This window comes from Plecotus auritus, assembly GCF_963455305.1.
Source record: "Plecotus auritus genome assembly, chromosome: 7".
In the NCBI taxonomy this organism is placed as follows: Eukaryota; Metazoa; Chordata; class Mammalia; order Chiroptera; family Vespertilionidae; genus Plecotus; species Plecotus auritus.
This window is the reverse complement of record NC_137774.1, coordinates 147,450,731-147,462,803: the sequence shown is the minus strand read 5'-3', so window position 1 is coordinate 147,462,803 and position 12,073 is coordinate 147,450,731. Positions and strand designations below refer to the sequence as shown.

General features: G+C 53.1%; 1 protein-coding gene across 1 annotated transcript in view; it reads right to left on the bottom strand.

The window, feature by feature from the left end:
• PLEKHG4B (pleckstrin homology and RhoGEF domain containing G4B) overlaps positions 1–12,073 on the bottom strand; it is a 76,031-nt gene that overhangs the window by 10,478 nt on the left and 53,480 nt on the right. Inside the window, exons 9-17 of the mRNA XM_080681132.1 lie at positions 11,836–11,934; positions 11,071–11,213; positions 10,415–10,553; positions 7,277–7,393; positions 7,035–7,196; positions 5,575–6,314; positions 2,876–3,128; positions 1,702–1,791; positions 1,395–1,625 (exon numbers count right to left, since the gene is read on the bottom strand). Coding sequence (XP_080537258.1) covers positions 1,395–1,625; positions 1,702–1,791; positions 2,876–3,128; positions 5,575–6,314; positions 7,035–7,196; positions 7,277–7,393; positions 10,415–10,553; positions 11,071–11,213; positions 11,836–11,934 — 1,974 coding nt within the window. The remainder of the gene's footprint in view (positions 1–1,394; positions 1,626–1,701; positions 1,792–2,875; positions 3,129–5,574; positions 6,315–7,034; positions 7,197–7,276; positions 7,394–10,414; positions 10,554–11,070; positions 11,214–11,835; positions 11,935–12,073) is intronic.

Here is a 12,073-nt window from a genome sequence, read left to right as displayed (position 1 = left end):
AACATCAATTGGCTACCTCCGGCACGCCTGCTACTGGTTATCAAGCCCTCAACCTGGGCATGTGCCCTAACCGGGAATTGAACTGCCAACCTCTTGATGCATGCATCGGCTCAACCAACTGAGCCACACTGGCCAGGGCAGCCCTTTTGTTCATTTTCACAGACACCCCCTTGTTGAAGTGCCGGGGTCTCACTCATTGTGTATAAATGCCCAACATGGTGGCCCCAGGAGTTACCACACCTGAGCTGTCCCACACCTTGGAAATCCCTCTGAGCTGATACTCGGGGGTGTACCTGCTGTGCCCCAGCCAGGCTAGTGCTCTTTGTGGATGGATCTCAATGACAGACAACATAGCGATGTCTCTCCTATGACTTTTCCTCCGTGTATGGCCCTGTCCTGGGTGATGCCTGAGGATGCTGCATGGATCCCAGTCATCCCAATTGCTCAGTCGAGCGCGCACTGGGAGAGTCTGAGGGGCTGTGGGTTCTTGGTGATGATCCTCTGGTTTGTTGCTCTGTTGTCCGCTTGAAACTCTTTTGTAAAAAAATTATCTTTCTTGCCCTGGCTGGTTTGGCTCAGTGGATAAAGCGTTGGCCTGCAGACTGAAGTGTCCTGGGTTCGATTCTGGTCAAGGGCACATGCCCAGGGTTGCGGGCTCAATCCCTAGTGTGGAGTGTGCAGGAGGCAGCTGATCAATGATTCTCTCTCATCATTGATGTTTCTATCTCTCTCTTCCTCTCCCTTCCTCTCTGAAATCAATAAAAAAAAAAATCTTTCTTGTTAAAAGTCCCCCTCCCCCCCCTTGACCCCTACTTCCCAATCCCACCCTCTGCCCAGGCCTTCACCACACTATTGTCTGTGTCCACAGGTTAGAATGCTGCTCTTAGCAAGGTGCCTGCATTTTCACTGTGATCTGGAAATTCTACAGCCGTCCATCTGACCACTAGAGACAAGGAATCCTGCCTAATTGGGAGTCTCCTCTTCCTGCCCATGTGGTCCTGCCACGCCAAGGTGTGGTGATGTGGACGCCAGGCCTCGGCTCCCTAGCAGAGACCAGCCTGTACATGGCCAGGCCAGGCCTCAAGCCCAATGGCCCAACTCAACTTTCATGCATCCAGTTGTTTTCAAATAGCCCTGGTGCCTACAACTGTGCAGCACTTGGAGCCCACCTGATCTCACACCCACAGCTGCTGCTCCAAAACCGGACACTGAGCTCCTCTCCGCTCCCCTCTCCCCCTTGGCGGGGGGTTGTGGGGTGGGGACCTCTAGGAGGTCTAAGCTTCAGGGACATCCCTAAAGAAAAGTTCTGTGCTCCTGACCCCAGGCATGTCCTTCCCCTTGATCGACCCAGAGCCCTGAACCACGAGAGCCTGTTGGGGCCTCAGGGCACTTACATGGCAGCGGCGAACAGCATCCAGGGCCAGCAGATCGTTGCCGTGACGCAGCTGGAAGCGGACCATGTCCTCCGCGGCCTTCAGCTCCGCCAGCTCCTGCTCGTGGGCGGGGCAGCGCCCGGCTTCCTTGACCAGGTCCTGCAGCAGCAGGGCGTACTTGCCCATGCGCTGCACAGGCTTCAGCAGGTAGGAGGCCAGGTCCATCTTGTCGCCCAGCGCCTGTTGCTTGTCCTGCAAGGGCCGGGGGACAGGGTCAGTTTAAGCCAGGCCAGGGGTGGTGCAGCAGGCTGGCGGGCTGGGGGATGACCTTGAAGAAGGTGAGACCGTGGCTGCAGAGCAGGGCATCCGACTGGGGCTTGTTCTTGCTGTAGAGCGCGTACATGCCAAACTGTTCTTCCTGCAAAGGGGAGGGCACGATGCACCTGAGCGGGGGCTCCGGCCAGAGCCTGGGCCGCGGCCCCAGCCTGCAGCACAGTTCTCAACACAGTCACGAGAAAAGGACACGGTGTTACATTAGGGCCGCCTCGGCTTCCCCGGCATGGTGGGTGCTCTTGGGGGCAATGCCAGAGTCCTAGGTGGGTCTCAATACAGAGTTCGGGGGAAGAGGCGTGAGGAACATTCACAGGGCAGGCAGGGGAGGAGCATGGGAGTGCTGAAGTTTTTGTTAATGGTCAAGAACCAAAGTTGTCCAAACATTTAAAATTCTTACAAATATGAAACATTACACAAGTTGCACCTTATGGCTAAATGTGCCCTTTCAAAAACAGCTGAAAAGACATAATGTGGACTTTCTGTCATCCATGGTGTTTCTGGTGGTCACTTACATTTACCACCACCGAGGCAAACGTGTCATCTGTCCACAGCACAGCCCAGTGCCTACAACTGTGCCTCGCAGCTACTTGTTGAAAGAATCTTCTTTTCAGGGCGAATTAAGAATTTTATCAGAGACCCCAACAGGGAGCTCCTCCATATTCATGGTTGAGAAGAGACTTAGCAAAGAAAGGGCAGCTCCCCGCAGGTGGTCTGTGCACCCGACCACGTGCTCTCAGGACTCGTCAGGCTGGTCCTGGGGCCCGTCTGGAAGGGGAGCTGGGTGGGCCCTGGCAGGGGGGTGTGAAGGGACCGTGGGTTTCTCCGTGCAGGAAACAAACTGATTTGGGGAGTTCCTTTTGGCTGATTAGGTGAGGAAGTGGGGCTGTCGACAGAATTAAGTGGGCCGATGCGGATGAAGCCCCCAGCACCATGTGGCTTTCAACAAGGGTGCTGGCAGGGGACCTGGGAGTACCATGTCTGTGCTGTTGGACCTACAGGCTTATTGTCTGCTCTGGGCGCCTGTGTATTGATGGGTCTTAATGTGCTGCTGGGGACACATGTTCTAAGCCTGGACTGCAGGCTCCCATTGGCCTGGAACGAGGGTGGGCACTCCAGACCCCGCTGCTTCGAGGGCGAGCACTGACTGCTCACCACAAGGGGGGACTTACATGTCTCAGAAACCCACGTCCCGCGGCCAAGGGGCAGTGCCGGCAGCGCTCCAGCTCCGTGAGGAAGTGCCGTTGGTGGAAGTTGTAGAGCTTCTCCAAGTTCCCAAAAATGATGCTGCGCTTCCCTCGCAGGTCCTGCGGCAGGTCCACTCTTTCCATCTCTGGAAAATAGTTGTCGACGACATATCCTAAGGACCTAACATACTCCCTCTCCGTGGAGATCATCTCGGCCATTATGTGCTGCAGGCGGCTGCTGGAAGACACAGAGAGCGGGCGGGATGCTGAGGGATGCATATGGGTGCACCAACGGGAGACGCACGGCTCAGCATCTTTCCAGGTAAGTTTTCTGTCTCCGCTGTAAGGCCAAGTAGGCCCCACACCCGAGTCACGCTTGGTTCCCAGGAGCTGCTCCCCTGACGTAGAGTGAGAAAAGTAAGAGGTACAGGGGAGAGGTGTGTGTTTCCATGCTACTGGTCATGGCCTTTCCAAATGAAAATCCTTTAGGAAATGGAAAAGGGGAGACTCGCAGGCTCCCTGAGTGAGTCCCGCGGGTTCTCGTTCCCAGGCAGCCTGGTTAGCGCCTGCTTGGGGGGCGGGGGATGGGAGGGTTGTTCCAGCAATAAGAAGACTTGACCCTTAGCAGCGAGCCCAGTGCAAGGAAGGCTGAGCTGGAGATTTGTGAGAAAACGGAGTTTCTGATGCACCCCGACTGCTAACCTATCAGAAGAGATTTCTGAAAAACAAAACAGCTTTAAACTGTAGTGACGTCCCACTCAGGGGCTGAGGAGAAGCAGCTGGAGCAGAGGATACCACAGCAGGGCCTGGGGCCCAGGACAGTGAGGAGACAAAGGGCTTGGAGGGGGGGCAGGGGGAAGAGAGATCTCCTCCCACCCAGCCCAGGGCTCCACGTGTCACCAATCAACTGCACCAAAGGCTCTCCATCAGGGAAACCAGAAGAGGCCTGTGGTGGCCTGGCCCCACCCCCTAATAGCAAGGCACATTGCTTTTCTCCCTACGTGAGAGCATCCTATTGTCAACTTTCTTAAATTACTTAATTCTAATGACACTAATGGCAAATGGCAAGTTTGTTTGTTTATTGCCTGCTTTACTTTTTTTTTTTTTTTTTAATTTGGAAAAAAGTTAAAAGCAAATAATGATGTCAATACACCTGCGGTCAGAAATGTTCCTGACTGCATCCCGTTTATGAGACCTGGAGAACTTGAGCCTTCTCCATCCACACCAACACATACCAGATTTTATAAACACTTATTGTTTCTAAGAAGGCAGCACATCTGGCCAGCCGGGGGCACCTGCTGCCAGCAGCCTGGACGTGCCCCTGGAGGTGCCCCTGGTGCACAGCACAGGCCGCAGAGAATCACCTCCTGTCAACACTCACAGAAAACAAGTGTTCTCCTTAAATACACACAAAATTAAAATGGGAGTAGTCTGGATATTTGGACCAAATTAAATGGAAACGGACTCATGAGGCCATAATAGCTAGATATTTCTGGGGAAAAGATGTTAATCAGGTGACAGGAGCTTCCTCTGGACACCTAGCAGGTCTGGGTTTTCAGGAAAGATGCGTTTGGTTTAATCATCTCCCCCACCCCCAACCCCCGGGCCCTGGCATTTGAGAAGGACTTGCTCCCACTCTGGTGTAGAGTGGACTCCTCGTTACTAGACCCTGGGGTGGTGGGTCTGCGGCCTACGAATGGTGGGAGAGGAGACCTGTCCCCGGTGGCAAAGGCAGGATGGCTTTCCAAACCTGCTGCCTTCCCCACCCAGGATGTCCATTCCGGGTGACCAAGGGCAGCTCTTGTGAGTGGACGGCTCCACCCCTTCGTTCTGCCCCCCTGGAACTTTCTACATGAGCACAGTGGAGCTGGGGGCCATCCACAAACCCACGTTACCCACTGCCACCTTCCCATGGAGTCCAGCCACAGGGAAACACACCCCGCTGCTCCTGCCTGCCACTGTAAGAATGAACCCTTTACCATTAACAAGGCACAGTGTAACTGCCCTAGGTTTACTGAAACTTAACGGTGTGTTTCAGGCGAGTATTTGTAACCATCTCAGTTCAGATTAAAGCTGCTCTGCATGAGGAGGAAACACAGGACAAACCAGCAAATAAACTAGGATGCCCCACTCAGGCTGCAACGCTCACTGGGAAAGTGCAAACAGCACAGCGGTGCTGTGACACCAGGCCAGTGTCACTGTCTGCCACTTTACCTAAACAGTTAATAAAAAGTATCATTTTACAAATATCTCAAAGATTAACAAGTTAAAATGGACATCTATCTTCATTTGGGCAACACATACACAGGTACATACTTCTGACCGGGGCACTTAGAGGCTTTTCAAAAAGCACTTTTTAAGGTAATTTCTTCGTATTGTGGGCTTGATTTGCTTATTGTACTTTTCTATAAATGGGCTCCGAGTAACTAGATTTGATTGTTTAACCATCAAAGTGGGTGTGCCAGGTCACCACATGCTGTGAAGAAGAAGGCATTTTCAACGATTCTGTTCTGAACATTAGAAGTAATTAACATCTTGCTTAAGGTCAAACACAAGTCTGTCTGGCCTGGACAGGTCAGGGTAGCCTGGAGGGATATCTATTTTGCAGAGCAAATGTAATGGCTTTGCATTTCTAGATCCCCACTGACCACTAGGCCCTAAGTCTGCAGGGGCGTCCATCTCACCTTCCTGCTGGCCTCCTCCTGTCCTCCTCGGAGGCGTGGATCCTGGAGGGAGAGGACAGGCTCCGGTTCCGAGTGACCAGGGGGCTTCTGGCATGTGGCCTCAGTGGGGGCTTCTTCTCTGAGGCCACCTCCAGGCCTTTGACGAAGACCCCAGTGTGGGCTGGCCAGTGGGAATCCCTGGGGCTACTGTCAAGCTGTGGAACGTCCGAGGTGAGTGTTTTCTTCATCATTTTCTTCAGGGGATGTTTCCTGTGGTGGATGATGGGGACCTGGATGGGCTCAGAGGAGCCGGTGGAACTGTCATCTGGGGTATGTACACCCGAGTCCAGGTGCTCACCATCCTGCCCGCAGAAAGTGACGTGTCCAGGGAGGCTGGACAGCAGTTGTGCCCAATCCCCAGCGCAGCCCTGAGGGGCAGTGAGGGGGGTCCAGGATGGCTCGCGGAGCCTCACCTCTGCCCCTTGATTGAGCTCAGGCTTCAAGGGCCCCTGGTCTGGAGGTGGGGCACCGGGGCCTGAGGCAGCCTCAAAAAGGGCTTCTTGGGAGCAGAGGTGCATCTGCTGGCACTGTAGCCACAAGGCATGCCACTGCCTCAGCGCCTGCTGGCCGCCCAGGCCCAGCACCGCCATGCTCGCAGACACCCCCATGGCATCCTGTGGACAGCTCTTCAGATACTCGGCCACCAGCTCCGGGCCCAGGGGTTGCAGGCACTCACTGCTGTGCAGCAACCTCCTGTTCACCTGTGCAGCAAAGGAGGGTTCAGGTCAGTACAGTGACGGACTCACACAGCCCGATGGCTCACCCACCCAATATTGTTCTGCTATCCAGGCACCCAAATCGAGGAGCAGGATGAGCCAGACAGCCAGAGTGAGAGGAACAGCCCTTTGCCCATGGGGGCAGCTGCCATCTGGACTCACCCAAAGGGCACACAAGTCCTCCACAGCCCCCAGGGCACCATCATGGTGCCCCAGGTCCAGGGGATGTCTGCGAAATCAATTATTCCACATATCTGCCTGGTGCGGGGGCCCAAACACCTGCCTCTGCCCTGCCCTGTGCTGGCCTTCCCTGACCCCTCAGATTCTGTCAAGAGGAGCTGTGCTCCCAAGGGCTGTAGCCCCAGGGTCCCCAATGGCTGGGCAATTCTAGGGTGCTGTGAGGTCACAGGTGTGTGCTGTACTGTGGCGATTATTTTGGGGTCCTTGGCAGTAAGTGGACTTTATAACTCAGCTGGTAAACAAACAGAAAAGTCCACATGTCCATTTGGCCCATGTGGACCAATATGTGAGCTCCTCACAGGTCTCCTGAGAACCAGGTGCGTGGTCTGACAGGAGTGCTGGCCAGCTGTCCCAGCGCCCTGCCCACCCCGACCAGCAGGGGACAGCACTCACTAAATGTCCGAGGAGTGAAGGACATGGGCAGCACGCGTGGATCCCCGAGTGGAACTCCGCTGTGTCTCTTACCGCTAGGCAGAACTGGGAGTGGCGGGCCCACTGGGCCAGCTCTCCCTCCGTCCGCTCCTGGCTGGCCGTGGCGCTCAGATACTCCCCGGCGTCCTGCACCGTGTCCTCTGTGCCCCTCGAGCTGTTCTCTTCCTTCAGCTGTTGTCCTTCCTGACAGCACTGCTGGAGCCCAAGGAATCAACCATGAGCACAAGCTGGGCACTTACTCTGGGGCCTCGGAGCGAGGGCTGGGCTGCACCCACCATCGGCCTGGGGTGCCCGGCCCGCAACTCCGGCTGCAGCAGCTTCACGTTCTCAACAGGGAGCAGTTCCAAAGGGCTCGGCCACTTCTCGTGCTCTCTTTCAAACCACGCTTGGATCTACATGGGAAAGAAGATTTTACTTCCACACGTGTGAAGGAGTCCGGCTCTGAGACTGTGGAGGAGAAAGGAGGCGTCAGATGCCGCCCCGGGCTGGCTCACGCATTTTGACGCTCCTTCTCCTGATGCAAACACAGCATTTCACTCGAACATGTGAGTAGCTACATCACAGTGAGGGCCACAATGAAGGCTCAAGTCTACAACTATTTTCACTGTTTGGAACTGGAAACTGAGATCATTAAAAATAGATCCAGAACTTTCGGTGTTGAAACTTCTTACTATGCTAAACATACCCCAGAAATAAACTTCAGGCTGGTGGTGCTTGGACACGGGGGGCTGCCTGGGAGTGACAGAGGGGCTGATGGCAGCCCTGCCTGCACCTGACAGTGTGATGAGGCCCAGGTTTCCATTTTAGAGACAAATCCCATGGCAATATCTCGTGGTTCAGACTGAACATGTCAGAGGGAAATGCTTTTCTCATTCACAGTTCTCATTGGTGAGCAATGCCAGGGACCCCTGGCTGTTAGGTGCCCAAGAAGAGAGGTCTGTTATTAAAAACAGGCTGCACCATGACCACCAGGATTGGATTTAGTGCTCCCAGCTGTACAGGCTGAGCAGAGAGATCAGAGTGTACATTCTTTGTGGGGAGAGTCATGGAGAAAAATATCAAGATGAGAATTTTATTATTTTTTAATTTTTTAAATCTTTATTGTTGAAAGTATTACATATGTCCCCTTTCCTGCACCCCACCCCTCACCCCAGGCCCTCACCTCCCCACTGTCTGCGTCCATGGGTTATGCATGTATTCATACAAGGTCTTTGGTTGATAACCTCCCACCTAAATACCCTCCTAGATTCCACACTCTGTTCCATGCTTCCATGTCTCTGGATCCACTCCGTTCATCCGTTTATTTTGTTACTTAGGTGCCACATATGAGTGAGATCATGTGATACTTGTCTTTCTCTGACTGACTTATTTCACTTAGCATGATACTCTCCAGGTCCCGCCATGCTGTCTCAAAGGGTAAGAGATGCTTCTTTTTTACTGCTGCACAGTATTCCATGGTATAAATGTACCACAGCTTTCCCCCCAACTCATCTACGGATGGACACTTGGGCTGCTTTCAGATCTTAGCTACTGTAAATTGTGCTGCTATGAACATAGGGGTGCATACATTCTTTCTGATTGGTGTTTCAGGTTTCTTATGATATATTCCTAGAAGTGGCATCACAGGGTCAAATGGCAGTTCCCTATTTAGTTTTCTGAGGAAATTCCATACTGTTTTCCATAATGGCTGCATCAGTCTGCATTCCCACCACAGTGTACTTTTCTCCACATCCTTGCCAGCACTTGTCCTTTGTTGATTTTTTGATGGTAGCCATCTGACAGGTGTGAGGTGATACCTCATAAAACAAGAATTTTATAAGGAAGCACCGGTGATGTCAGAGCTGCTGGGTGGAGGAGCGGGAAACGGACAGCACAGCAGAGGCCTCTCGTAGGTGGAGTGCGCCCTCCAATCATGTGAAAAAATTTAATTCTAGTTGGTTTGAAGATTTAAATGAGAAAGTTAAAACCATAAAGGTCTTACAATGGAATACCTTAGTTATTCTGTAACCTTAAAGTGGAAAAGGCCATTTCAGTCATAAGCAAAGTTAAAAGACAAATGATAAACGGGGGAAATTATCTGCAACATAATGAAAGGATCAGAGGTGACACAATGAAACTATTACAAACAGTAGAGAAACTGGCCAAGTGCAAGAAAATGCAACTTATTAAAGAATAAATACAAATAACCAATAAGTGCATGAAGACAAAGCTCCACTGCAGTATAACATCCCAGATGCAAACACTGGTGAGATCCTGAACTTGTACTCGTCAGATGAACAAGACGATAATCCACGCTGGGCAGGCTAACTGGGGCCACCTGCCAAATGTGTAAAACCGTGCTCTGGCCTAGCCATCCTGAGCCGAGGAATGTGTCCACAGTGAACAACCCAAAGAGCGAGAGAGGCAGGCGTAGTGATGTTTATAAGAGCACAAAGCAGGGCTGCTCGGGGTACCGGGCATACAGCCCACCAGACAAAGCAGGTTGGAGGCAGTTGTGGGCAGCATGATCACACTTAAAAAAAACAACCCTCACCCAAGGAAATAGTGGTTGATAAAATAATAAGGATTTTACTTAAAAGTATATAGTCATGTGCAGCATAATGATGTTTCAGTCACCAACAGACCCCATATTTGATGGTAGGCCCCTAAGATACAATGGAGCTGAAAATCTCCTCTTGCCCAGTGACGTCATAGCCACCGTAACTCATAGCACAAGGCTTATGTGTGTGTGCTGATGCTGGCTGACCTGGTCCCCTCCCTCCTAGATGCTGGCTGACCTTGTCACCTCCCTTCTGAAGCACTGACCTGGTTCTCTCCCTATCAGATGCTGGCTGACCTGGTCCCCTCCCTCCTGGAGCACTGACCGGGTCACCTCCCTTCCAGCTGCTAGCTGACCTGGTCCCCTCAATCCCAGATGCTGGCTGACCTGGTCTCCTCCCTCCTGGAGCACTGGCCTGGTCCCCTCCCTCTCAGATGCTGCCTGACCTGGTCCCCTCCCTCCCAGATGCTGCCTGACCTGGTCTCCTTCCTCCCAGATGCTGGCTGACCTGGTCACCTCCCTCCTAGAGCACTGACCTGGTCCCCTACCTCCCAGATGCTGGGTGACCTGGTCCCCTCCCTCCCAGATGCTGCCTGACCTGGTCCCCTCCCTCCCAGATGCTGGTTGACCTGGTCCCCTCCCTCTCAGATGCTGCCTGACCTGGTCCCCTCCCTCCCAGATGCTGCCTGACCTGGTCCCCTACCTCCCAGATGCTGCCTGACCTGGTCCCCTCCCTCCCAGATGCTGCCTGACCTGGTCCCCTCTCTCCCAGATGCTGGTTGACCTGGTCCCCTCCCTCCTGGAGCACTGGCCTGGTCACCTCTCCCCCAGATGCTGGCTGACCTGGTCCCCTCCCTCCCAGATGCTGGCTGACCTGATCACGTTCCTCCTGGAGTGCCCTCAGTTCCCGCAGACTCTCCAGCTCCTGGAGACACCTGTTGGAGGTGAGGACCAGCCTGTGCACCTCTTCGTCCACTTGGTTGTACAGTTGGGAGGCAGCCTCAATGCTGTCTCTGGAAGAGAAGGCAGCTGTCTGGTGTTGCGTCCTGATCACTGGTTTGTTCACAGGCCATCCTCTTAGGAACATGCTGTTGGTGAGAACCTACTTAAAATACACAACTGCACTCTTCTTATGTCCTTCACGTCTGACACATGGGGCCCAGGGCCTGAGCAGGAACTTAAATGTACCTATAAGCGGTGACACCTGCTGGCCACATCCATGCAGGCACCTCCAAGGTGGGACTGAAATGTTGGTGGATGGACACAGCACCCCAGATGGAGGAAGCACTCAGTCAGGACCTCTGGCTGCTGAATCCCAGTATAATGAATTTTGTCTTCCACTTGAGCATTCCAAGGACTCAGCTAGTTTTCCTTGGAGTCCCAGAATGAGACATGCTCTGGTCCAGTCAAGCCTGTCTGTCAGAGGAATGGAGGTCTGGGCCCCTTGGACGCTGCCTATGACAGAGAGGGCTTCCCCTGTGGGGCAGAATGCTGTGCTTCACCCCAACGTGCCCCAGCGTTGACACTCACCGGCTGTCTTCACTGGCTCCTTGCTCTTTCCTCCTTAGCCGTGCCAGCACAGTCCCACCTTCCAGGCGGAGGGTGACCAGCAGTGCATCTTCCAGGACTTGTTTCATTATGGCCTTGTGCTCATTGATTAACTCTGTGACCTCCTTCAGGGGTGGGAGAGATGTGTGTAAAAACCCCCTCCTCCAGGCAGTCCTCCCAGATGTGTAAAACCATGGTCTAATGTTGGGTAGGAATTAGATGTGAGCAATCAAGCTGTAAGCACAGTGGGATGGCCACACCCACCACTCAGTCCTAGCAGGAGGATGTATAGCAGATTCCAGAATCCTCACCCAGGAGAGGGAAGTCTGAGACGGAGGCTCGTGGGCAGGGCTAGAGGGAAACTGGAACTCAGCATAGGAGAACCTGGAGTCTGGAGGCGCGCACACCCTGGGCAGCCATGAGGTGTCTCCAGGTTGTCGCGGTCCCTCCGGCCAGCCCTTCTCTATATTGTGTTTGAATTGCTTGCTCCCAGCAGCACTCACTCATGCCTTGATGGAATGGCATCAAATGGTGCTGTTTCTCTTTTTGGCAGGGTGGGGTTTTTCTGGTCATAAGGGGAAGGAAGTGGTCCTTTGGATGTTGTTTGCTAACCAAAAGGGATCTACAAATCCAAAGGGTTTGAGAATCTCTGCTATGGATGGTGGTGAAACCAAATATTAACTTCCAAGTTTTGGCTAAACTTCTATGTTTCTACCCGTCAAATAAAATACAATACCAAGGACCTACCTGAGCCGTGCTTAGAGTCCTGTGGGTGTTCAGAGAGCTGACTAAATTTTGTAAGAAAGCAATGGCGTCCTGGCAGTTTGTGACAAAGGGCTCCAGTTTCTATTGTGGTTTGAGAGGATGAGACAAAAAAGACACATTCTGTCAGACACTGAAGCAAGCAGCTGCGAGTCCCTACATTTAAACTGACCTCAGGTAGTAAGCCTGTCCTGGTGTCACCCAGTGACTTCTGGCTGTCTCA